Source organism: Rhinopithecus roxellana, chromosome 15 (genome assembly GCF_007565055.1).
Source record: "Rhinopithecus roxellana isolate Shanxi Qingling chromosome 15, ASM756505v1, whole genome shotgun sequence".
Classification (NCBI taxonomy): domain Eukaryota; kingdom Metazoa; phylum Chordata; class Mammalia; order Primates; family Cercopithecidae; genus Rhinopithecus; species Rhinopithecus roxellana.
In genome coordinates, this window is record NC_044563.1 from 8,629,315 (window position 1) to 8,652,424 (window position 23,110).

General features: G+C 49.5%; 1 protein-coding gene across 4 annotated transcripts in view; it reads right to left on the reverse strand.

The window, feature by feature from the left end:
- VPS37C (VPS37C subunit of ESCRT-I) overlaps positions 1 to 23,110 on the reverse strand; it is a 31,662-nt gene that overhangs the window by 3,801 nt on the left and 4,751 nt on the right. For 2 of the 4 annotated variants that reach the window (XM_010384949.2, XM_030918664.1), the window contains exons 2-3: positions 4,731 to 4,829; positions 48 to 219 (exon numbers count right to left, since the gene is read on the reverse strand). In XM_010384949.2, coding sequence (XP_010383251.1) covers positions 48 to 219; positions 4,731 to 4,823 — 265 coding nt within the window. In that variant the 5' untranslated portion in view covers positions 4,824 to 4,829. The other 2 variants (XM_030918666.1, XM_010384950.2) reach the window with 2 other exon arrangements.

Here is a 23,110-nt window from a genome sequence, read left to right on the forward strand (position 1 = left end):
ATCCAACCCTGAATGGGGACCCTGAGTTCACAGAGGAGCCACCCTACCCAGCTTTGCCTTCTGCTCCTGGCACCGCTCCACGAGCTTCCGGAGCTCCTGGTATTTATCCGAGAGGTTTGAGCGGCTGATCTCCAGGGGGCCCTGGAACTCCAAGTTCTGCTCCGCCAGGCTCCGGTTGGTGGCCAGTGCCATCTCCCGTTCCAGCTGCAGGTCCTGGACCTAAAAGGGCAGGACAACAGAACCTAAGGAAAACGTCCATCACCCTGAACCTCCTGGCAGCCTGGGTCAGGGGCTTTGGGGCACATCCTCACCTTGGGGTGGAGAGGCTCATCCGTGGGCGATACTCAGCCCTCAACTAGTCAGACAAAGCCAGGTTCTAACCCTGAACGAAGTACTCTGCACCTCACTTAATCTTTTAACCCACAGCCCACGAGGTGGAGATGCATGGGAACCTGGAGCTGAAGGTGAAGAGCTCGCCCAAGGCCACGTGACTGATATCCACGATGGAGTGTGCAGAGCCCCAAGGAGGGGCTGGACTAATTTACATGAGAAAATCAGAGGCTTTCCGGGAAGGGACCAAAAGTCCCAATTACTTATCCCCAAGCTTCAGAGTGAAGAGACCTACCATGATGGACTCAGGTGGCCCTGGCCAGATGCACAGGCAAGACATGCAATGAGACCCCAAATAAAGTTATTGTGAGGGGTGAGAGAGCCAGGACCCTGGACCAGACCATGCCACTGACTTAGGAGAGACCTGGACCTGCCTCCTACGCGGCACGTGTGTCCTGCAGAGAAGCTGCACAGATGAGCCAGAGGGGCCACCCTGGACATTCCCTGCTGCAAACACTTTCCCCAAGCCAAATGGCACACTACTCCTCTGCCAGCTCTTCGTCACTGCCAGCCAGTGAGGCAGACGCCAAGGCACCCTTCCCAGCTGCTGTGATCTCATGCCCCATGAATCCACCAAGGAGTCCTCTTCCTGAGAGGAGGGCTGAGGAGTCAGACCCACACGCTGAGCCAGCGGTGACGGTACACTGACAGCAGCATGGGGCACCAAAAGACAGGCCTCGGCACCCGCCAAAGGGTGCAGGGAACAGCTCAGCAAGACTGACTCTGAGTCAGGCCCTCACTGTGCAGCTTCTCTGTGCAGTTTCTCCACCATGGTCAGCGTGTGACAGACCAAGCCGGACTGGCTCATGCCCCACCAGACACAGGAAGCCCATGCGCATTCTGAAAGAGGAGGCTTCAGGGAAAGCCTGGCCCTCCTGCTGTCCCAGCTACAGGGGCCTGGGCCCTGCACTCTGAGGCAGCCCATAGCCTCTTCTATGTGCTCCAGATTGGAAAGAGGAATGCCACAGCTCCCTGCCCTTCCTGAGCCCTCCAGACGAGGCTGCCACGGTTCAGGGATTGTAGGGCCCAGGGGTCTATCCAGCCTAGAGCCCACACTGCTGCCTTCTAGAGACACGGTCTCATTCTGTCATCTGGAGTGCAGTGGCAGGACCACAGGTCACTGCAGCCTCAAACTCCTAAGCTCAAGCAATCTTTCAGCCTCAGCCCTTCCAGTAGCTGGGACTACAGGCACACACCACCGTGCCTAAGTTCTTTTATTTTCTGCAGAGATGGGGTTTCCCTGTGTTGCCCAGGCTGGCCTCAAGCAATCCTCCCATCTCATCATTCCAATAGGTGGGATTACAGGCACTAACCACCATACGTGACTCTCAATCTAATTTTTATTAGCCACGGAAACTTTATTTACATGGCTGACCCAGAGTGAAAGGCCTAAAGTCCTCCTGCTCACCCACCCCTTGCAGGGCCCCATGGATCCTCTGGCTTCCTATACGTCCACTGCCTTTTGGTTGCGTCTAAACCAACAAATCTACGTTTTATCATTTTCCCCTAAATCTTGCCCTACTTATTTCTGCTCCCGATCCCCACAGCCTTCTGACATCTTTCTCCATGAAGTGGGTCAATGGGTAGAAACATACAGTTAGAAGAAATAAGTTCTAATGTTCAGCAGCAGAATAGGGTAACTATGGTCAGCAACAATGTATAGTATATTTCAAAGTAGCAAGAAGCATAAAATGTTCCCAACACAAAGAAACCACAAATACTCAAGGTGATGGAGACCCCAAATGCCCTGACCTTATGATTACACATTCTTTTTTTTTCTTTTTTGGACAGAGTTTCGCTCTATTGCCCAGGCTGGAGTACAATGGCGCAATCTCGGCTCACTGCAACCTCTGCCTCCTGGGTTCAAGCGATTCTCCTGCCTCAGCCTTCCTTGTAGCTGGGACTACAGGCATGTGCCACCATGCCTAGCTAATTTTTGTATTTTTAGTAGAGACGGGGTTTCACCATACTGTTCAAACTGCTCTCGAACTCCTGACCTCAGATGATCCACCCACCTCGGCCTCCCAAAGTGCTGGGATTACAGGCGTGAGCCATCGCGCCCAGCCTGATCATCACACATTCTATGCATGCAACAAAGACTCGGATCTACCCCATAAATATGCAAAATATGCATCAATCTTAAAAATTGCATATCGATGCATATTAGAGGTTCAGTGTGAAGTCCTCCCAGTCACTGAAAAGAGGTAAGACTAAAAATAGGTAAATAAAAGCTGTTTTCACATGTTTTGCTGCTTCTGAATTCAATCTGTCCTAGTATATTACTTTGGTGGAAATAAGCAGGAAGAATCTATACTCATACAGATATATAGCCAGAAAAGGAAGGAGTCGCTACTAACCTTTACAGATAATTATCAATTTTCTTTGAATCTACAGCAAAACTCGACAAGAAGTATCTAAGTTCTTAAAAGTTGCTATGTAAAATTTAAAAATCAGCCAGGTGTGGTGGTGTGCACCTGTAGTCCCAGCAACTTGGGAGGCTGAGGTGGGAGGGCTGTTTGAGTTCAGGAGGTCGAGGCTGCCATGAGCCATAATAGTGCCACTGCACTCCAGCCTGGACAACAAAGTAAGACCCTGCCTAAAAAAATAAAAATTTTAAAAAATTGCAAAGTGGGAGATAAAACCATTTTGACTAACTATCCTGACTAAGTTACAGTGTTTCCTTTCTACATCTGGCCCCTACCCCAAAGCAGCTCCCCTCCATACACCCCTCCATGCACACTCTTCCACATGGAGAGCCCCTGCCACCTCCCTTCTCTCCAAGCCGCGTCCATGCCCCAAACTAAGAGAGAGCTCCTGTCTCTTCTCACAAACCCACAGTGACTCAATTACTGTCTTACAGCCCACAATAAAAAAGTTTGCCAGTGGTCTGAAGTCTAAGTGGCTTGTCCTGCTTCATTTCCACCTGATCCATGAGTGTTTTTTTCCCTCAGAGAGTTCAGATCGATGGGACAGGTGTGGCTGCACACCACAAAATTCAAATGCCTTCTGCCCAAGAGGTCGCTTCTGCTCACGTTTTCCATGATTCTCTGCTTTGTCACGATTCTGTCCGCCTGCTCAGTTCTGCACACTCTAGAAGCAGGCCTTGGGCTTCCCACGGCACCACGCTCACAGTGCTTCATATGTGACAAAGAAATGCAGGCAGAGCCGCACTGTGCCCAGCACCAGGCCAGGCAGGAGCAATGCCTTGGCAGAGTTCACAGCCTCACAGGCCATTTGAGTCAGCCCTGGGGCTTCAACAAGCAAGCTTTGCTCCACGTCCTTGCTGAGGACTGAAAAAGCCCTAGGGTGGCAGGATGTGCCCCATGGTGTCCACCTCTCCTCACAATCTGCCCACCCAGAGGTCTTTTCAACCCCCAATGCTCAGTCACCTCCAACCCCAGTGAAGATTCCTCACTTAGGAAGTAGGGCAGGCAGGAGGCGGCAAGAGTGCAAGCCAGAACAGGAGCAGGGGACTCACCGGCCTGGCGCCCCCCCCCCCCCCATGGCATGGAAGCACAGAGACACTGGATGGGGGAGCGTCATTATTTCTTTCAAAATACTACAAGTTCACAGAAGAGATGCACCATACCTGCTCATCCATGCAAGCAAACATGTACTCCAAATATAAATCAAATGAGCTGGCATGACTTGCATTCGTGCCTCTCCCTCACATTAGGGACAGGAAGTGGGAGCTTCCAGAACAACGGATGAGCTGCAGTCACTCAGTGGGTGACCGTGGGTATTTCTGGCTGTGTGGCCTGACCTCTCCCATCTCACAGGGGACATCCCAGGGTCACAGGAGATTAACTAGGGGCAGGGAACATCTTTTATTAAGTGTAAATCTCTGCACAGGCAGGATTCTGTTTGTTTCCACAGGGACTCTGTGATTAAGAGCGAGAGGATTAGGGAGCAGTTATGAGGAGAAACAGGATCCAATGGGAGATGAGCTAGATCTCAGCCCGAGAATGGCTCCTTAGAAGCCTTAGAGTCACCTGGACATATGGGATCGCACAAGGCTCTTGGGGAAAAGTGGGTACAAAACCACGCCAGTGCTTTGAGGAGCCACCTCCAGATCTGGGTTGGAACGACAGTGTGGGGACTCCTGGGGCATCGGGGTCATGGGAAGGCACCAGGAGGTGTGGACTTCCCAGCACTGCCAAGAACTCCCAGGAACTGGTCTGAAGCCTCAGGGACTCCTCTGAGTCCAAACCAGGATGAAGTTCACAGAAAAGGGGGATGAATTTGGCCAAAACTTCCAATAAGCCAGCATCCTGAACAAGCGCCTCTTAACAAGCCTCATCTGCTGGCCTCTGTTGGGCCCCATACCAGCCTCCCTCTACCTCAGGGGACTCCAGGGCCAGCTGGTCAATCGCCTCCGAGTCATTCTGCAACTCCTCCAGCTCCTGCAGGGTCTTATCCTTCAGCGTCTCCATCCTTCCCTGTGAACACAGCGACACCAAAGTAACGAACGGGCAGCCCAAGAGGAAGGGACCCCTGAGCCTGTACATATGATTTATCAAAAACAAACCAGAGTTTTCCTGCGATAATACCACTCCACTGGGAGGCTCGAGGAGGGGCAGAGATCTCTGAGAGCACATTCCTGCGGCTCAGCCCACCCCTCCCCAGGGAGACCAAGGAGCTGCCCCCTCCACCCTCTCCTGAGCAACAGGATATGTGAAAGTACTTGCAGCCAGAAGCAAAACCACAATCCTCGGGTGCTACATGGAGCTCCCCAAGGAGCAGAGAGGAAAAGGCAGGAGGAGAGGGCCAGGCAGCAGGGACGGAGATTAAGTCTGGCCCAAGGCTGCCTGCAAGCACTGCTGCCACCATGCCCTCTGGTAGGTGTCTATTTCTGTCTGAACCAGAAGCACACCAAGCTCCTCACATGAGGGCTTTGCTGGCTTCGACATCACCGGTTAACTATGTCACTGCTTGTTACATTTAGTGCTCCAGAAACCTCAGCTTTCCCTCCAGAATTCCCCTCAACTGCAGCCCTCTCCATGTGTCAACAAAATGGACTGTCATATGCGCATCCTCATAGGAGCAGGAAAAAAAAAAAAAAAATCAGCCAGTTGGCCTCACAGGCAATCAGGAAGGAAAGAAATTGACTGACCCAAAGAGGACATCTGCTTTGACGGACAGCTGGTGTCAGCGGCCCTCTCCATCACTCTGCCTGGAGGGCCATCGATTGTCTGTGTGGTGGATGGGTCACAGCCAGGCCCAGGAGGGAACCCCAGGGACTGAAGACAGGAAGCACAAATACGCCCAGCACCTGCTTCCTTTCCGCTGACGGGGTCCTCCACTTTCATCTGGTATCTTTTCCAGAGGTGCATTCCATAGCTTTTTTTTTTTTCTGCTTTTTTTTTTAGACATGGTCTCGCTGTTGCCTAGGCTGGAGAGCAATGGCACAAACAGGGCTCACTGTAGCCTTGATCTCCTGGGCTCAGATGATCCTCCCACCTCAACCTCCTGATAGCTGGCACTATAGGCGTGTGTTACCACCTCCAGCTAAGTTTTACATTTTTTGTAGAGACAGGGTCTCACTAGTTTGCCCAGGCTGGTCTCGAACCACTGGGCTCAAACGATTCTCCTGCCTTGGCCTCCCAAAGCACTGGGATTACAGGTGTGCGCCACCATGTCCAGCTCCATAGTTTTCACGTTGGTTTTTTCTCATTACAAAGGTTATGTTAGTTTTCAAAAGATTCCAGCACCACAGAAATCTAGGGTCCTCCACAGCCCACCTGCACCAGGACTCAGCTAGGGTGAGCCAAGGCTGACAACCCAGCTAAGAAGGCGTTCTAGAATCAAGGACCAAGGTTACAGCTGTGTGGTCAGATGCAACCTTCTCCAGGTCTCAGTTTCCCCATTTGCAGCAGGAAGGGAACGTCATCTCCTAGGGCCATCAGAAAGATAAAAAGAGGACTGAGAAACGACACGTTCCCATGTACCAAGAAGTCCCAGTGCACTCCTCAGGGGACCCCCCCACCCGCTCAAGGGTGCCCTGGTTTAAACAACAAATCATATGGCCACTGATAAAGAGCTACCCATACGGGGACGTGACCAGTGTTTATGTCCTGGGGGTTAAAAGTGGCCCCCAACCTCTAAGCAGGGATTGCCAGACTTCAGTGTGCACCTGAATGCCAGGAAAGCTCACTGAGGATACAGGTGGCCGGCCCCTCCCACAGAGCTCCGCATCAGTAGGTCAGGGAAGGGTCCAGAAATCCAGAATTCCTCCTGGAGACACTGACACAGTTGGTCCAGGGCCAGATTTTGGGAAGATAACAGCTCCATGCCAGTAGTATCACAGTGGAGACCCCTGGTTTCTGAACAAGGACAACGTCAGTTTTCCCTGTGCTGTTCTCCCCTAACAAGGAGAGGTAGCAGCAGCCATGTCATACGCAGACAGGGCATCAGAAAGGTTAGAGTCACAGCCAGCAAACGGCAGAGCCAAAATTCAAACCTGCATTCTGTCCACACATCACCTTACTGCTCCAAAACCCTTGGTCTAAAAGCCCCAGAGCCAGGTTGGACACGGTGGCTCACACTTGTAATCTCAACACTTTGGGAGATGAAGGTGGAAGGCTCATTTGTGGCCAGGAGTTCAAGACCAGCCTAGGCAATATAGCATCTGATTGTAAAAATTGTAAAATGAAATAAAATAATGAAAATAAATAAAAGCTGGGCCAGGCACAGTGGCTTATGCCTGTAATCCCAGCACTTTGGGAGGCTGAGGTAGGCAGATCGCCTAAGGTCAGGAGTTCGCGACCAGCCTGGCCAACACGGTGAAACCCTGTCTCTACTAAAAATGCAAAATTAGGCCGGGCGCGGTGGCTCAAGCCTGTAATCCCAGCACTTTGGGAGGCCGAGACGGGCGGATCACGAGGTCAGGAGATCAAGACCATCCTGGCTAACACTGTGAAACCCCGTCTCTACTAAAAAATACAAAACAACCAGCCGGGCGAGGTGGTGGGCGCCTGTAGTCCCAGCTACTCGGGAGGCTGAGGCAGGAGAATGGTGTAAACCCGGGAGGTGGAGCTTGCAGTGAGCTGAGATCCGGCCACTGCACTCCAGCCTGGGCGACACAGCGAGACTCCGTCTCAAATAAATAAATAAATAAATAAATAAATAAATAAATAAAATAAAAATAAAAATAAAAATACAAAATTAGCCCGGCGTGGTGGCGCATGCCTAAATCCCAGTTACTCAGGAGGCTGAGGCAGGAGAATCACTTGAACCCGGGAGGCGGAGGTTACAGTGAGCGGAGATCATGTCACTGCACTCCAGCCTGGGCAACTGAGAGAGACTCGTTCTCAAAAAAAAAAAAAAGAAGAAAAAAAAAGAAAAGAAGTAAAAGCTGGCGCTGGAGCAGTGGAAGAGCAGCCTGCAGCTGGCCTGGGCTGGAGCAGAACTCTGGGAGGAACACTGGCAGCACACTCCAAATCCAAACCCAAATGAATTGGCCACAAACAGGAGATACCGAAACACATCAGGGGCGCAGGCTCCAGCCAGCCAGAGACAGCTCGAGTCCAGGCCCTGCCCCTCGCATAGGTGGAACCTCCCTGAGCCTTGAGTTCTTCACCAGTAAAATGAGACTCATAACAGCACCTCCCTCACAGGGCGGGTGCGAGGTTCAGTGGAACAGCACAGGCAAAGTGCTGGCTCGGTGCCAGGCCTGGCCTGGAATAGGACTTGCCGGGCCACAGCAGCTGCACCCACACCGGCTCCACCCCAGGGGAGGCCCGCCACCAAGCATCTGCTCACTCCGCAGTCAGGGCTGAGCACCACAGGTGCAGCCAAGTGGAAGACGGAAGCTCTGTCGCGGGCAGCTGGCCGACCACACACACACAGCACAGTCAGCACCACCATCTGTCCAGCAGGTTCAGGACTCAGTCTCATACTTGGAGGTCTCACGTGTGGGGAGGCCACGAGAAGAGCCGAGATTCCCTGGGACAGGCACCAACTCCCCCCCGCCCCGCTGCTTACCATGGGAGGTGCCACCAGATGTTCGACAAGTATCGCATTGAATAAGGTAACACAGCCTCCAACAACACAACACAAACTTTTTGGTCTCAGGAACCCTTTTCGCTCCCAATGTTACAGAGGACGCCAAAGAGTTTTGTTTATGTGGATTATAGCTATCGGTATTTACCACGTTAGAAATTAAAAGTGGAAGAAAAGATTTTTGAAACCGGGTCTCGCTCTATCGCTCAGGCTAGAGTGCAATGGCATGATCTCAGCTCACTTCAGCCTCACATCTCCCAGATTCAAGCAATCCTCCCACCTCAGCCTCCTGAGTAACCGGGACTGCAGGCATGTGCCACCACACACCCAGCTAATTTATTTTTTTAATTTTTTGTAAAGATGGGGTCTAACTATTTGATCCAGGCTGGTCTCAAACTCCTGTACTGAAGTAATCCTCCTGCCTTGGCCTCCCAAAGTGCTGGGATAACAGGTGTGAGCCACCACACCCAGCCGAGAAATTTTTAAAATACAAGAATACACAAACAACACCTTCCATTCGCTTCCTGAATGATGACATGATCATGGGCCATGCAGCCTCTGAAAACTGCACTGTATACTCATGCAAGAAAAGAGGGTGAAGAAAGAAAGTCATGTCTCAGAATGATGATGAAAACCACTCTAACCTCATGGATGGCCTGAAAGGGTCTTTGGAAACCTCCAGGAGTCCCCCTGAAACACAATCTGAGAGCCACTGGTCTAGAGGTTAAGAGAGGAGACTCTGGAGCCGAACTGCCTCAGTATGAACCCAAGTCTGCCACTTACTAGCTGTGCCATCTAACCCCTTTGTGCCTCAGTTTCCCAATCTGTAAAACAGAGCAGTGAGAGGAACATAATAAGCACCACTAAGCATTTGCTGCTATGAGGACACTGGCAACCGTCTTACACAGTGGGCGTCAATATCACCCCAACCTCACAGGGGAGGCTGAGAGAGGTGACGTTACTTGCCCAAGGTCATGCAGTTTGGAATGGTAATGTCTTTACTGGTCCAGGAATTCTCAACATGTGCCTTTTTGGAGTCCTTGAGTCCTAAGTCCTCCTCCAGACTTAGAACTGCAGAATCTCCAGTATTCTCTCTTTTTTTTTAAACGGAGTCTTGTTCTGTCGCCCAGGCTGGAGTGCAGTGGTGCAATCTCAGCTCACTGCAACCTCTACCTCCCAGGTTCAAGCAATTCTCCTGCCTTAGCCTCTTGAGGAGCTGGGATTACAGGTGCCTGACACCAGCCTGGCTAATTTTTGTATTTTTAGTAGAGATGGGGTTTCACCATGTTGGCCAGGCTGGTCTTGAACTCTTGACCTCAAGTGATCCACCTGCCTCAGTCTCCCAAAGTGCTGGGATTATAGGTGTGAGCCACTGCGCCCAGTCAATTCTTAATTTTTTTTTTTTTTTTTTTTTTGAGATGGAATTTCACTCTTGTTGCCCAGGCTGGAGTGCAATGGTGCAATCTTGGCTCACCGCAACAACCTCCGCTTCCCGGGTTCAAGTGATTCTCCAACTTCAGCTTCCCCAGTAGCTGGGATTACAGGCATGTGCCACCACGCCCAGGTAATTTTGTATTTTTAGTAGAGACAGGGTTTCTCCATGTTGATCAGGCTGGTCTTGAACTCCCGACCTCAAGTGATCCACCTGCCTCAGCCTCCCAAAGTGCTGGGATTACAGGCGTGAACCACCGCGACTGGCCGATTCTCAATTTTTAATGAAGTTTTCATTTTAACTAGGCTACCCGGGTCTGACGAGTTTGGCATCTATTATCTTATTTTCCCGTTTCCCCACCACTCTGGGGGAACTCAGGTGGATGCAACCCCATCTGACAGAGGAAAAGCAAAGACCCCGGGGGAGGAAGGGCCTTGTCACCCAGTCACAGCAGAGGCAGGAGGAGAACACAGACAGTGCTGTTTCTACAGAGTGAGTCCCTACCCAGGACCCCAAGGGCACTTCCTAAGACTTGGCTCTGTGTGGACACAGCAGGACAGGTGACACCCAGGTGCACAAGACAGCAGTCTTCATGCTGGGATTTAGGCTTCAGATTTGCAGTGACGTGACAATGCACGTTACAGAGGGAGGCAGCGTCACACACTGTCAAGACCAAGAGGCTGAACGTCACGGCCACAGCTCATGAGAAGAGTGCCCAAGCTCTGGTCAGCTCTGCAGGGGAGATTCACGTGAAAACAGTGCCTGCCACAATGTCAGGCTTCTAACAGGCCAGGAGTCCCCCCTACACGGAGGCTTAGTCTGGCAAGGGGACCGGGGGCCTCCACCAAGCTGGTACCTCCTCTGCTCATGGGGCTCCCATTTCAGAAGGCACTGCTGGCATGTGCCAGACAAACATGTCCCAAATGAGGAGTGCTCAGAACCCTCCTACCAACTTTGCCAAATAGTTGGAGGCCAGATGTTCTTTTTGGGACTCCATTTTCCTTATCTGTAAAATGGGCAAACAAACCCTTACATGGCTCTGTTCTTCTGAAATCAAAGCCCTCTGTACTATCACACTGGTCTTTAATTGAAAAAATAAAGAGATCAAAGCCCTCTGTAAACTCCGTGTCCTCTCCAGTATGTAAAGCCAGCATGAGCTTAAGTGCTCCTATTTCACAGATAAAATGAATTCCAGAAAGCAGCAGGAAGGATACTACCCCTGTGTGGGTATTTCCATTTCACCAACATCTTTGCCCCACCTGCTCAGCCTATCAGAGGGCTGTGATGAGGATAAGGTGTTTAGCCATAAGGCCCGAGATCCAGAGATTAGGAGCCCACGCAAGCACGCTGATTACCCTGCCCCTCCCCGTTCTGCCTCCAGGTTGGGGAGGCCCACCTCACCGCCCTCACACAGCATCTCAGGCTGGGCAGGCAAGTGCCACCTTGTGGGGTTTACTGCAGCATCACCCACCCCTGGAAATTACGGGTCCCTTTCTCTCACCAGTGCCACAGCCATCACCCGCTCCTCAGAGCCACCAGCGAGGCTGGAGGCAGCAAGGCACTTCTCTGGGTCCCTAATACGGAGAAGAAAGAACAGGAAACTCTTTTGCCCACAGAGCTATCAACTAAGAAGGTGCCCCTGAAGCCTGGCCATCCACTGCTGGCGGCATCTGACTCCATCACCCAACGCGAGGGACAAGTCCAAAGTAACACTTCTCGGAGTGACCCCGGCCACCACGGATGTCTCAAAGTAGAGAACTTGGGGGTTCCTGAGATATCCTTCGGGGACCCAGAGTCCTTGGGCTTTGGCTTCTGGAGGGTGTGACGAGTCCAACTACCTGGGCCCCTCAGTACCAGGGCCCTGGCCCAGAGCCACTCCCACTGCCAAGATGCCCGGGAGGATGTGGCACTGCTCTGGTGACCTCCGGAATTTGCTACACAGGAGTGGGGAGTTGTTGAGGGTGAGAATAAATCGATCCCTTGAAGACAAGAATGTTTCACTCATCTTCATCAACCCAAGCCCAGCAGACTGGCTCTCAGATAGCTCACAATAACGTTTGCTCAAATAGTGATGGAGACAGGAAGGAGAGAACGAGTCAGTAAAGACATGGGGACATAGAACGGGGCCTTCTTCCCCTCACCCCTGCCTGCTCCCATTTCTCCACTCCCTTAGTGAATCAATACTTATGAAGCAATTGCATTGCCAAGAACACCGGGAGACCCGCATCAAGGGAGGAAGGATAAACAGGGGAAGCAGGATGTGAGCAAATATTTGTGGGGTTCTTACTCTGAGCCCAGACACGGCATTCACAGGTAAGAGCTGATCCTAACTCTCAAGTAACTCAGTTTCATTTTAAAAAGCCAAAAATACTCACAATAATTTATCATGAATATAGGTGAGAGTGGCATAACAGAGGCAGAGACCAATGGACTGAGGAGGAGAGACAGGCCGCTCTGTGGGCCTGGAAAGCTTGGCCACAGGGGTCTGCGCATGCCAGCCCAGGTGGAGCCACTACAGATCCAAGTGGCTGGGAGGGGAGAAGGAGGGAGGGCTGCGGGGCAGGCGGCTGCACAGGTTCACAAGTACAGCAGAAAACACCTTTTCTGGAGCGATATCATCAACTCGAAAGTGATCTGGCTGGGAGAGAACAAGGTGAGAAAGCTATGCGTGAGCCAGTCTGTGTTCCTTGCACAGAGAAGAGGAATAGTGCCCCTGGTTCTTCCCTAACAGCGCCTGAGAAGGAAGAACACTTGCTTTTGTTTTTTCCTTTTGCTTTTTAAAGTTGTCTCTCTGCAGTTTTCACCCCCACCAAAGGTCCCAAACCCAGTGGCCTGCAAGGGCCAGGACGGCAATAGGAGGCCAAGCGCCAGGCAGGGAGTGTGTCTGGCTAGAAAGCTGCCCTGCTGATTCCAGGCCCCTCCTGCAACCTTGCCAGCTTTCCCAGACCCTTCAGCTCTCTAAAGGGAAGCCAGAAATCTACATCTAGGTGCATCTTCCCATTTTTAAATTTCAGCTCAAAGCTGTGAGAAACTCTGAGTGGGCCATCAAAACCCACTGGCTGCTGTGTGTGACCTGAATTGACGCCATATCCTCTATGGGAGACAAGTGCAAGGGTACAGATCACAGAAAAGGGAGTGGGGCAGAGGGGAGAGGTGACAAAGACATCCCACAGGAGTCCTGGAGCCCCACCGTTTGCCACAATGCACTGAAAGGAGATTGGGGTGGGGACACAGGCTGAACGCGCTGGAGCTTTGCTATCAGAACCAAGGAAGCAGCATTTCTGGGTGCAGCCAGGCTGGCCATCTGGCACCTGTTGCTTTGATCTCTGGTCTCAACTTCTTTCCATTACTTTTTATCTTGACTAAATTGATCCCACAGGTCTTGAATACAGGGTACACGATCTGGTAAAAGATAGCGCAGGGCCGGTGGATCTACGCCAAAGGCAGGGCCATATCCCCAGCAGGGGAGGCCACAGAACTTCCTAGCAGACAGGGGTGGAAGGGGGACTCTGGGGGGGGCGGTTCAAACTTGGGGCAGCCTTCCAGATCTGTTCTTATCGGAAAAAAAAAGTCATGCACTGATGGTTTTGCTCCATGAGCTAATCAGCTCAAAAACAAATCGTTTCCACTGATCCGAGATCCTTTCCAAGCATAACCTTCAAAAAAAAAAAAAAAAAAAAGCTGAACTGCAAAATGCAGCATTTTCTAGACAGTGAGGGCACTGAGATCAGAGTGTAGGATGCCAGTCCCAGAGACAACTTGCACTGCCCTCACCCCTTGCCCCTAAGTGGTTCATGCCAAGCCTCCCCCCAAATTCTGTGTCTGCACAGAATTCTGTCCTGTGCAACAAGGAATTTGAAAACAGACGCCTTGAGTTTGTGCTTTGGCTCCACAGCTCTCTAACTGTGTGGCCTTAATCAAGTCTTTTAACCTGGGTTTCCTTAATGGGGCACCATGGTGATAATCCCACCTTTGGAGTTGCTGTGTGGCTCAGAGAAGCAAACAGCCCAAAAAGAGCTTTGGAAACTCCTGAGTACTGAACAAATACAAATTATTCCACCTCCTGGGGTTACTCCTGCAACCCCTGGGCTGCAATCTTGTGTCAAGTGAAATGGCTGCTGAGATTGGGCAGGTGGGTTCCAGCCTCCACTGGCTCCAGCACCCAGGAGCTGAAGCACAGCTCCCACCACTCCCCTCGCCTTACCAGACAACACTTACTTGTCAGTGACCTCAAGCCCGAAATCACACTGCAAAGACAGCTGTGATATCCCCTGGTTTCTTACAATTCCCCGCATCCACCTATGATACCAGAAAAAGCTATTACCAGGGCAACCTGCAAAGTCCAATCTGCACGTGTTAAAAAGGAACTGGCCCCATCTTACCCCGTGTGTCAGAAACACCTGCTGTTGTCTTAGCAACCTTCCTAATTGTGCTACTGAATGAGGAAATATTTGTGGGCCTGATCTGGTTTTCTTTTCCCAGAATGATTCCAGCTGTGTATCCAAGTGCCAGACTGTTTTGTTTCCTGACTTCCCAAAGGAAGTTAAAAAAAAAAAAAAAACCATCAAGTTCTTCTTACTGGTCCCAAAGCAGCAGTGAACTGACCTTCCCATAACTGGAAAAGTTACAGTGTAAACCATGGAGAGGGAGGCGTTTTTAGTTTTCATTTTTTTTGCATTTTTAGTTTTATTTTTTTAAGAGATGAAGGCCTCACTCTGTCACTCAGTTGCCCAGGCTGGAGTGCAGGGGTGCAACATTAGCTCCCTTCACAGCCTCAAACTCTCAGGCTCAAGCAATCCATCTCACCTCCCAAGTAGCTGGGAGTCCAGGCCTGTGCCACTGCCCCCACCTGTTTTTCATCCTTTCTAAGGAACTGCTGGGGTTGGGGCTGGGGTGGGGTTGGAGATTCCTCCCACCTACCAGGGATGAATAGTTAAGACGATGTGAAGAGGGGCTGGACGCGGTGGCTCAAGCCTGTAATCCCAGCACTTTGGGAGGCCAAGGCAGGTGGACCACGAGGTCAGGAGATCAAGACCATCCTGGCTAACACGGTGAAACCCCGTCTCTACTGAAAATACAAAAAACTTAGCTGGGCGAGGTGGCGGGTGCCTGGAGTCCCAGCTACTTCAGGAGGCTGAGGCAGGAGAATGGCGTGAACCCGGGAGGCGGAGCCTGCAGTGAGCTGAGATCTCACCACTGCACTCCAGCCTGGGCAACAGAGTGAGACTCTTAAAAAAAAAAAAAAAAAAAAAAAAAGACTGCGTGAAGAGGCTTTAGAGACAAAAACTCCTGGATTTCAATCCCATCCTGACCTTTCACTAGCTATATCACCATGGGCACATAATTCAGCCTTTCTCATTCTGTTTCTCATTTGTAAAATGGGGCTAATACTACCAACACCGTGGGATTGTAAGGATTAAATGAGAATTAAACAAGACCACCAAGCAGCAGCTCTGGTGCCAAGCAGTACTCACTCCCACACCCTCACAGCTTACTGTTAGGAAATGCTGCCTGTCAGCTGTGCGAGGCGCCCAGCTAGGTCTGGAACCAGAGGACTCTGAAAGAGCTGATCACAGACGGAAGTAAAGGGTGTGGCTTTCTGAAAGAAGCTCCAAACCAATCTAGACAAGAGGCCTCAAATATAAGCATACATGGGGAAATGCACAATCTCTCAAAAGGAAATTGCCTTATAAAGGAAACTGTCATCTTTACATACATATTTACATAACAACTGAATGTTCCTCAATCCACTGAAAAACTCCATCTGACCGCCGTTTGCCCAGAGGCAGGGCCGTCAAGTGAGAAGACTCGAGAATAATGAGCCCACTCACTGTGCCAAATGCTGGGAGGCACCCAGTGGCAGAAGACTTCAGGAGACTATGCCCCTCGGCTGGCTGGGAGGCTCTAACAGCACCCGGCAGGCTGAAGAGCCCAGCACTCACACCCTGCCCCGAACGCCACTGGCTTGGCTTTGCTGACCCAGTCCGTCCCCTAAAGGGACTCCTCCCAAACCTGCTGAACCTCCGCACACACCTGCATTCCAGCATTACTGGATCTCCACTCCCCTCACTCATCAACGTTTTTTCTCCCCTAACCAGACTCTCCTCCCAGTCTTCTTTCCTATCAGTGGCTTCAGCTCCTGGCCCTGACTTCCAGGTCAGCTCAGACATGTGGGTCCCTCCACCCGTGAGGTCCACTCACCAAGTGTTAGCTAGTCAGTGTTCCAAAGGCTCTCACACACACCTATCCCTGCCCTGTGCAGGCTGCAAACTAGTCCTCCCGTCTCCAGGGTCTCTTTCTCACAAGCATCCCAGCAGGCTCCCCGGATGTGTGTCCCATCACACTGCTTCCCTACGCCTGGCCATCTTGCCCCCCTCCTACCCTCACCTACCACCTGTCAAAGGGTGGCAGCGGAGGGAGACGGGTCGAGCAGCCTAACCAGTCTGGACAGGACGCCTCCCTCCTCTGCCCATTTGCCCAGTTTGGTCTAATCCTGTCACTTTCAACCTTTTTCAAAGGAGATTTTACCCCCCCGAAACAGAACATTTAATGTAAGCCATACTGCAAAGAACACTTCACAACACATATGTTCTGGGCAAACGGGTCGGGGAGAGCCCTGTTCTCACAGTTCAGTTTCCCCCTTGACCTAGAGTTGGCCCCTGAGACCACCGTCCTAACCCCTTATCCCTGCTGCTCCCAACCCTCACCAGCCCCTCCCCTGGTACCCTCCTCCACTCCCTTTCAGCTGCGATGTATTGCCAGCAGTGCAGTGTGGGGAGTCATCAAACCAGGCCTTACCGCCTCCTGCCCAGTTGCCCTCCGGAGCCTCACTGTCCCATCAGTGTCAGGAACTGTGACAGGCCCTTTGTCTGAGGTTTAGAGGCTGCTCACAGGCCGGTGGCTGCCCCAGGTGTTCCATATGCAGCAACTCAGGTAACCCTCACTGCGCCTACACCGCTGTCCATCCTCAGGCTTTCCTCATTTTAAATAGGAGAAAACTGAAGTTCTGTGCCTGCCCACAGTTTCCCAAGGAGGAAACGCAGAGCCTGAACTGCAACGGAGACCGTCCAGCGTCACAGCCCATGCACCTCACTGTGCTTGGCTGCCTCGATCAAGTCCACATCCACAGAACCACCAGGCCTGGCTCTGGGGACCAACTTCATCAATGGTCGTTGGTAAGGGTATCTTCAACTAGACCCCTCAAGAGTAGAACCTGTTCTATTTTGTTCAGAAACCAGCATGATGCTGTCCTAACAAATACTAAAGTGGTAACTACTCTCCTTCATCAGCCCTCAGACTTAAGTCTGAACAGGTGTACAGGCCCAGGAGCCCCGGCAGCACAGGAGCAGTGCCTCCTTTGAACCTCAGCTCTGCAGGGGAGACCCAGGGATTAAAGACTGAATCTGTAAGTCAGGCAGCCCTGCACTCTCACTTACTGGCTGGGGAGAGCTGGGTGGGTAATGTAAAATCTCTGTGCCTCAAGTGTCTTCTATAAGATGGAGCTTTTGTTAGAACGAATTGAGTTTCACGGCTAGAAAGTCTAAAGTCTGGCTCTCAGGCAAGGATCAATAAACAGCCGCTCGTGATTTCTATCACCACGGCAGGGCACAGAAACTCAGCCCATTCTTACCTCTGCAACTCAAGCACTTCCCGTGTGGACTCTGAGGACAGAGAATTTAAGACTCCTCCAGAGATGGCATCAGTCAACAGAGGAACATAACTCCAATGGCTGGATGTGATCAGATCAACAGCATTCAGCATCAATCAAAATGATGGCCAAGAAACAGGTGATTTAATAGGCAGCTGCTGTTTGAAACTTCCTGACAGTAAAGCCCAGCCACTTGGCAAGGCCTCTTCCATCTTTGGCCCACGACTGACTTGAAAAGAAAAACATACTGACTTCACCCCAACTTCCACTTATATCTCCTTTGTCCCTACTGTTCAGATGACTCAGAAAGGATTTCAATCTGCAGCTGTCCATCCGCCCCCACTTCTAATCTGCACAGAGCAAGCTGAGCAAGAGGATTCAACTGTCCCTTAAGGAGGGATCAAGAGGAAGGTCAAGGCAAAGACACACTCAGGATGAACATCCAGGAGTGTGCACCAGTCATGCAAGGTGTGTCTGTTCAAAGCCCAAGATGATGAGATCGCTGAGGTGTGACCATCCTAGGCGGATATAAGGTGGTGCAGCTGCAGACCCTACCCCTGCCAGTGATAAGCCAGACCCAGAACTTCCGGGTCCAGTGGAATCATCCACAGGCAGACGGGTATAGCCACAGAAAAAGAGAAACCAAGCCAGGCCTTCTCAAATCAATTCTTGACTCAGGCAGGAATCCATGAAGGCCATTATCAAACAAAGGGTGGCAACGCTGTATCCGTGACCACACTGAGCTCTGGACTCATTTTCATCCTTGTACAGAAAGTCTGCCCTAAGCCCACCTCAGCCCTCTCCAGCCCTCTTTGACACCCCCCAGCAACCTTGGGAGAACACAGTCAGAGCTCCCATGGCCCTCCCATGGCTCCCCAGCATTTGGTATTATGTTCCAAATCTTGTGCTCCTTGGGTTGGTATACAACGCCCCGTATCAGCTGACCCCGAGCCTCTATTTCTCCATGGGTTGCTACTCCATCTCAACTCTTTCTGTTCTACCTACTAGTCCCAGAACAAAAACCATACTTCCAGTCACTTGACATATATTCATCTCTAAAGATCAGTAAGACAGGGATCCTGCCCGGGAAGGAGTTCACAGCACAAGCTGCCCTGCCTTTGCTCTTCCTCTCTACTCTGCCTAGAATACTCTTTCCTACATTTTCCCCACCTAGAAAATGCCTGCTCCATCCCTCAAAAGCCAGCAACTCTCTAAAGCTTTCCTTGCTCCTTCCTCCCAAAGAGTTCATCCTTCCTTTCATGGTAGTCTGTACACAGCACATAGCATTTCTTATTTAGAAATCAGCATGTTCCTCCAGCAGGAGTGTGAGCTCCCCAAGGGCACAGCCCATGTTGTGTTTGTTTCTGCATCCCAGCACCTAGGTCAACACTGGGCACATACAAGGTGATACGGTTTGGCTCAGTGTCCCCGCCCAAATCTCATCCTGAATTGTAATCCCCATAATCCCCACACGTGGAGGGAGGGACCTAGTGGGAGGTGATGGAAACAGCAGTTTCTCCCATGCTGTTCTCGTGATGGTGAATGAGGTCTCATGAGCTATGATGGTTTTATCAGTGTTTGACAGTTTCTCCCACAGACACTCTCTCACCTGCCGCCATGTGAGACGAGCCCACTTCACCTTCCAACATGACTGTAACTTTCCTGAGGCCTCCCAAACATGTGGAAGTATGAGTCAATTAAACCTCTTTCCCTTATTAGTCACCCAGTCTTGGGCAGTTCTTTTTATTACAGCAGTGTGAAAAAACAGACTAATACACCAGGCATCCAAGGAATGCTGACTGGACAGGGACTTCCGCTTTTGGCTAACATGGAGGGACAGGCACTAGATTTACTCTCCTGCCTCAAAAAACTAAAAAGCCAGACAAAGCCAAACAAAACACATAGAACGATAGTTTGTAAACGCTGGACATCAGACAGCACAGAAGAGTGACCCCTGACAGTGGGAAACAAAAAGCTGAGTACTACAGCTGCTCCAAGTTACTCCTAGAGGGACTCCAGGCCCAAGGCACAGGGAGTGGAGGAGAGGAATTCCAACTCCAGGGAGGCCAGGGTAGCCAGAGTTCACAGGGCAGAGTACCAGAGAGGAAAGGGCCATACAGAGAACCCCAGAAACCTACAGAGGGTCCCCCTCCGGTTCTCAGCCGGTACTGATCTGTACCAGTCCAAGGCAACAATCCTTGGAGCTCAAATTGAAACAGAAATAGTCTTGTGTGCCCACCAGCCACAGTGGAAACCCTCATCATTCACAGGACGTTGATAAAGTACTAAGGACAGTATTGCCTCAGTAGTGAGCAAAAATCAGGCCTGGGCCTAAGGCTGTTCTGACCCCAACTAACAAGCCTTGAGAGCAGCCTTTAAAGAATCGAACTGTTCCCAAGTAACTTAACAGTGTTCCAAAACAATGCCAGGAACATTTATAGAAATACAAAAATATCCAGCACCCCACAAAGTAAAATTCACAACATGTGATATACAATAAAAAATTACCAGACATACAAAGAAACAAGAAAATAAGACCCATAATGAGGGAGACAATAGAAACAGACCCAAAAAATACACAGATAATGGAATTTGCAGGCAAGGACGTTAAAACAGTTACTAAAACTATATTCCATATGTTCAAGAAGCAAAACGAAAGATTGAGCATGTTAGAGACAGGGAAGATATTTAAAAGACCCAAATCAAACTTCTAGAGATGAAAACTACAATGTCTATGATAAAAAGTATACTGAAAGGGAGTATCAGCAGATCAGACAATGCAGAAGAGACCAGCAATTTGAAGACATAGCAACAGAAACCATCCAGCACAAACCACAGAGAGAAAAAAAAGACTAGCAGGAAAAATAAATGATCAGAGAGCTATGGAACAACTTCTAGCACCCTTATATACATGTAACTGGATTCCCCAAAAGAGAGGAAAGAGAAAAGGGAATGAAAAAAATATTTGCAGAATTACTGACTGAAAAATTTCCAAATCTGATGAACGTGATAAACCCACAAATCCAAAAAACTCAATGAACCCAAGCACAAAAAACATGAAGAAAACTATACTACACAAAAGCACATTATCATTACATTGTTTAAACTCAGTTAGAAAAGCAGTTAGACCCAGGCATAGTGGCTCATGCCTACAATCTCAGCACTTTGGGAGGCCAAGGAGGGAGGACTGCTTGAGCTGAGGAGTTTTTGACCACCCTGGGCAACATAGTGAGACCCTGTCTCTACAAAAAATTAAAAATTAGCCCGGCATGGTGGCACACATCTGTGGTCCCAACTACTTGGGAGGCTGAAGCGGGAGGATCCCTTGAGCCCAGAAATCTGAGGGTGCAGTGAGCTATGATCATGCCACTGCACTCTGGCCTGGATCAAAGAGTGAGACTCTGTCTCAAAAAAAAAAAAAAAAAAAAAAAAAAAACACGGGAGAAAGAAAAGAAAAGCAGTTAGAAGGAGAAAAAGATACATTAAAAACAGAAGAGCAAAAAATAAAAATAAACAGGCCAGGTGTGGTGGCTCATGCCTGTAATCTTACCACTTGGGGAAGCCGACGCCGTAGGGTCACTTGAGGCCAGGAAGTCAAGACCAGCCTGAGCAACACGGCAAGACCCTATCTCTACAAAAATAAAGAATAATCATTTAAAAACAATTACCCAGGCATGGTATACACACCTGTAGTCTTAGCTACTAGGGACCCTGAGGTGGGAGGATCACTTGAGCCCAGAAGTTTGAGGCCTCAGTGAGCTATGATCATGCCACTGCACTCTGGCCTGTATGACAGAGTGAGACTCTGCCTCTTAAAAAAACAAGAAGAAAAAAGGAAAGAAAAATGGCAGATTACTCCTATGAAACAATGCAAGCAAAAGACACTGGAACATCTTTAAAGCACTGAAAAAAAAAAAATTGTTAATCCAGAATTCTATACAGGGAAATATGCCTTCCAAAAACAAAGCCAAAATAAAGACTTCTCTAGAAACCCAAAAGCTGAAAGAATCCATCACCAACAGACCAGCACCACAAGGAATGTTAAATGGACATCCTCAAGTCAGAAGGAACATGAAACAAGACAGAAATGTGGATCTACATGGAGGAATAAAGAGCACCAAAAATGTTCAACAGATGAGTAAATATAAAAGAACTTTACACTGGGCGACGTGGCGGGCGCCTGTAGTCCCAGCTACTCGGGAGGCTGAGGCAGGAGAATGGCGTAAACCCGGGAGGCGGAGCTTGCAGTGAGCTGAGACCCGGCCACTGCACTCCAGCCTGGGCGACAGAGCGAGACTCCGTCTCAGAAAAAAATAAAAAAGAACTTTACATTGTAATCTCCTTAAAAAATAATTGACTATTTAAAGCAAAAATAACAACGTGTTATGGGATTTATGGCATGTGTAGAGGTAAAACAGGTGACAACAGTACGAAGTCCAGGAGGAAGGAAATGAAAGTAAACTATTGGAAGATTCTTACACTAAAGTGGTATGACATCACTTGAAGACAGGCTGTGGCAAATTAAAGATGCACACTATATACTTTAAAGCAACCACTAAAAAAAGCGTTAGAATAAACCAACAAAGGAAACAAAATGGAATCATAAAAATTACTCGATCCCAAACAAGTCATAAAAAAGAAAAAAGGGAACAAAGCCCACGGGACAGATTGAAAACAAACAGCAAGAAGGCGGATTTAAACTTCACCCTATCAATAATTGTATTAAATCTAAATAGTCTTAACACCTCAATTAAAATGCAGCTTGTAAGACTGGATTAAAAAGCAACCCCCAGCCAGGTGCAGTTGTTCATACCTGTAAACCCAGCACTTTGGGAGGGGTGGGCAGATAACTTAAGGTCAGGAGTTCAAGACTAACCTGGCCAACACAGCGAAATCTCGTCTCTACTAAAAATACCAAAAAATTAGCTGGGCATGGTAGGCACACGCCTATAATCCCAGCTCTCAGGAAGCTGAGGCATGAGAATCATTTGAACCCAGGAGAAGGAGACTGCAGTGAGTCAAGATCACACCACTACACTCCAGCCTGGGCAACAGGAGGAGACTCTGTCTCAAAAAAAAAAAAAAAACAAAAACAAAAAAAACAAAAAAAAAAAAAAACCATCTATACGCTGCCTACAAGAAGCCCACTTTCAATATAAAGACACAAATTGTTTAGAAGTAAAATTTTTAAGAGATATACCATAATTTTTAAATCTTCTATTTTTAAAAACCCTTTTATATGCAACAAAATTTACCATTTTAATCATTTTTAAGTATACAGTTCTTTCACATTAAATACATTTGCTTTGTTGTATAACCATCACCACTATTCCTCTCCAGAACATTTTCATCACCCTAAACCGAAATTCTGTACACATTAAGCACTAACTTCCCATTCTCCCTTTCTCCCATCTTCTGGCAACCACGATTCCACTTTCTGTCTCTACAACTGGACCACTCTAGGAACCTCATGTAAGAGGAATCCAACAATATTTGTTCTTTCGTGACCAGCTGGTTTCACTTAGGATAATGTCTTCAAGGTTCACCCGTATCACAGGATATATCAAATCTTCTTTCGTTTTTAAGACTGAATAATATTCTATCTAATATATATACCACATTTTGCTTAGCCATTCACC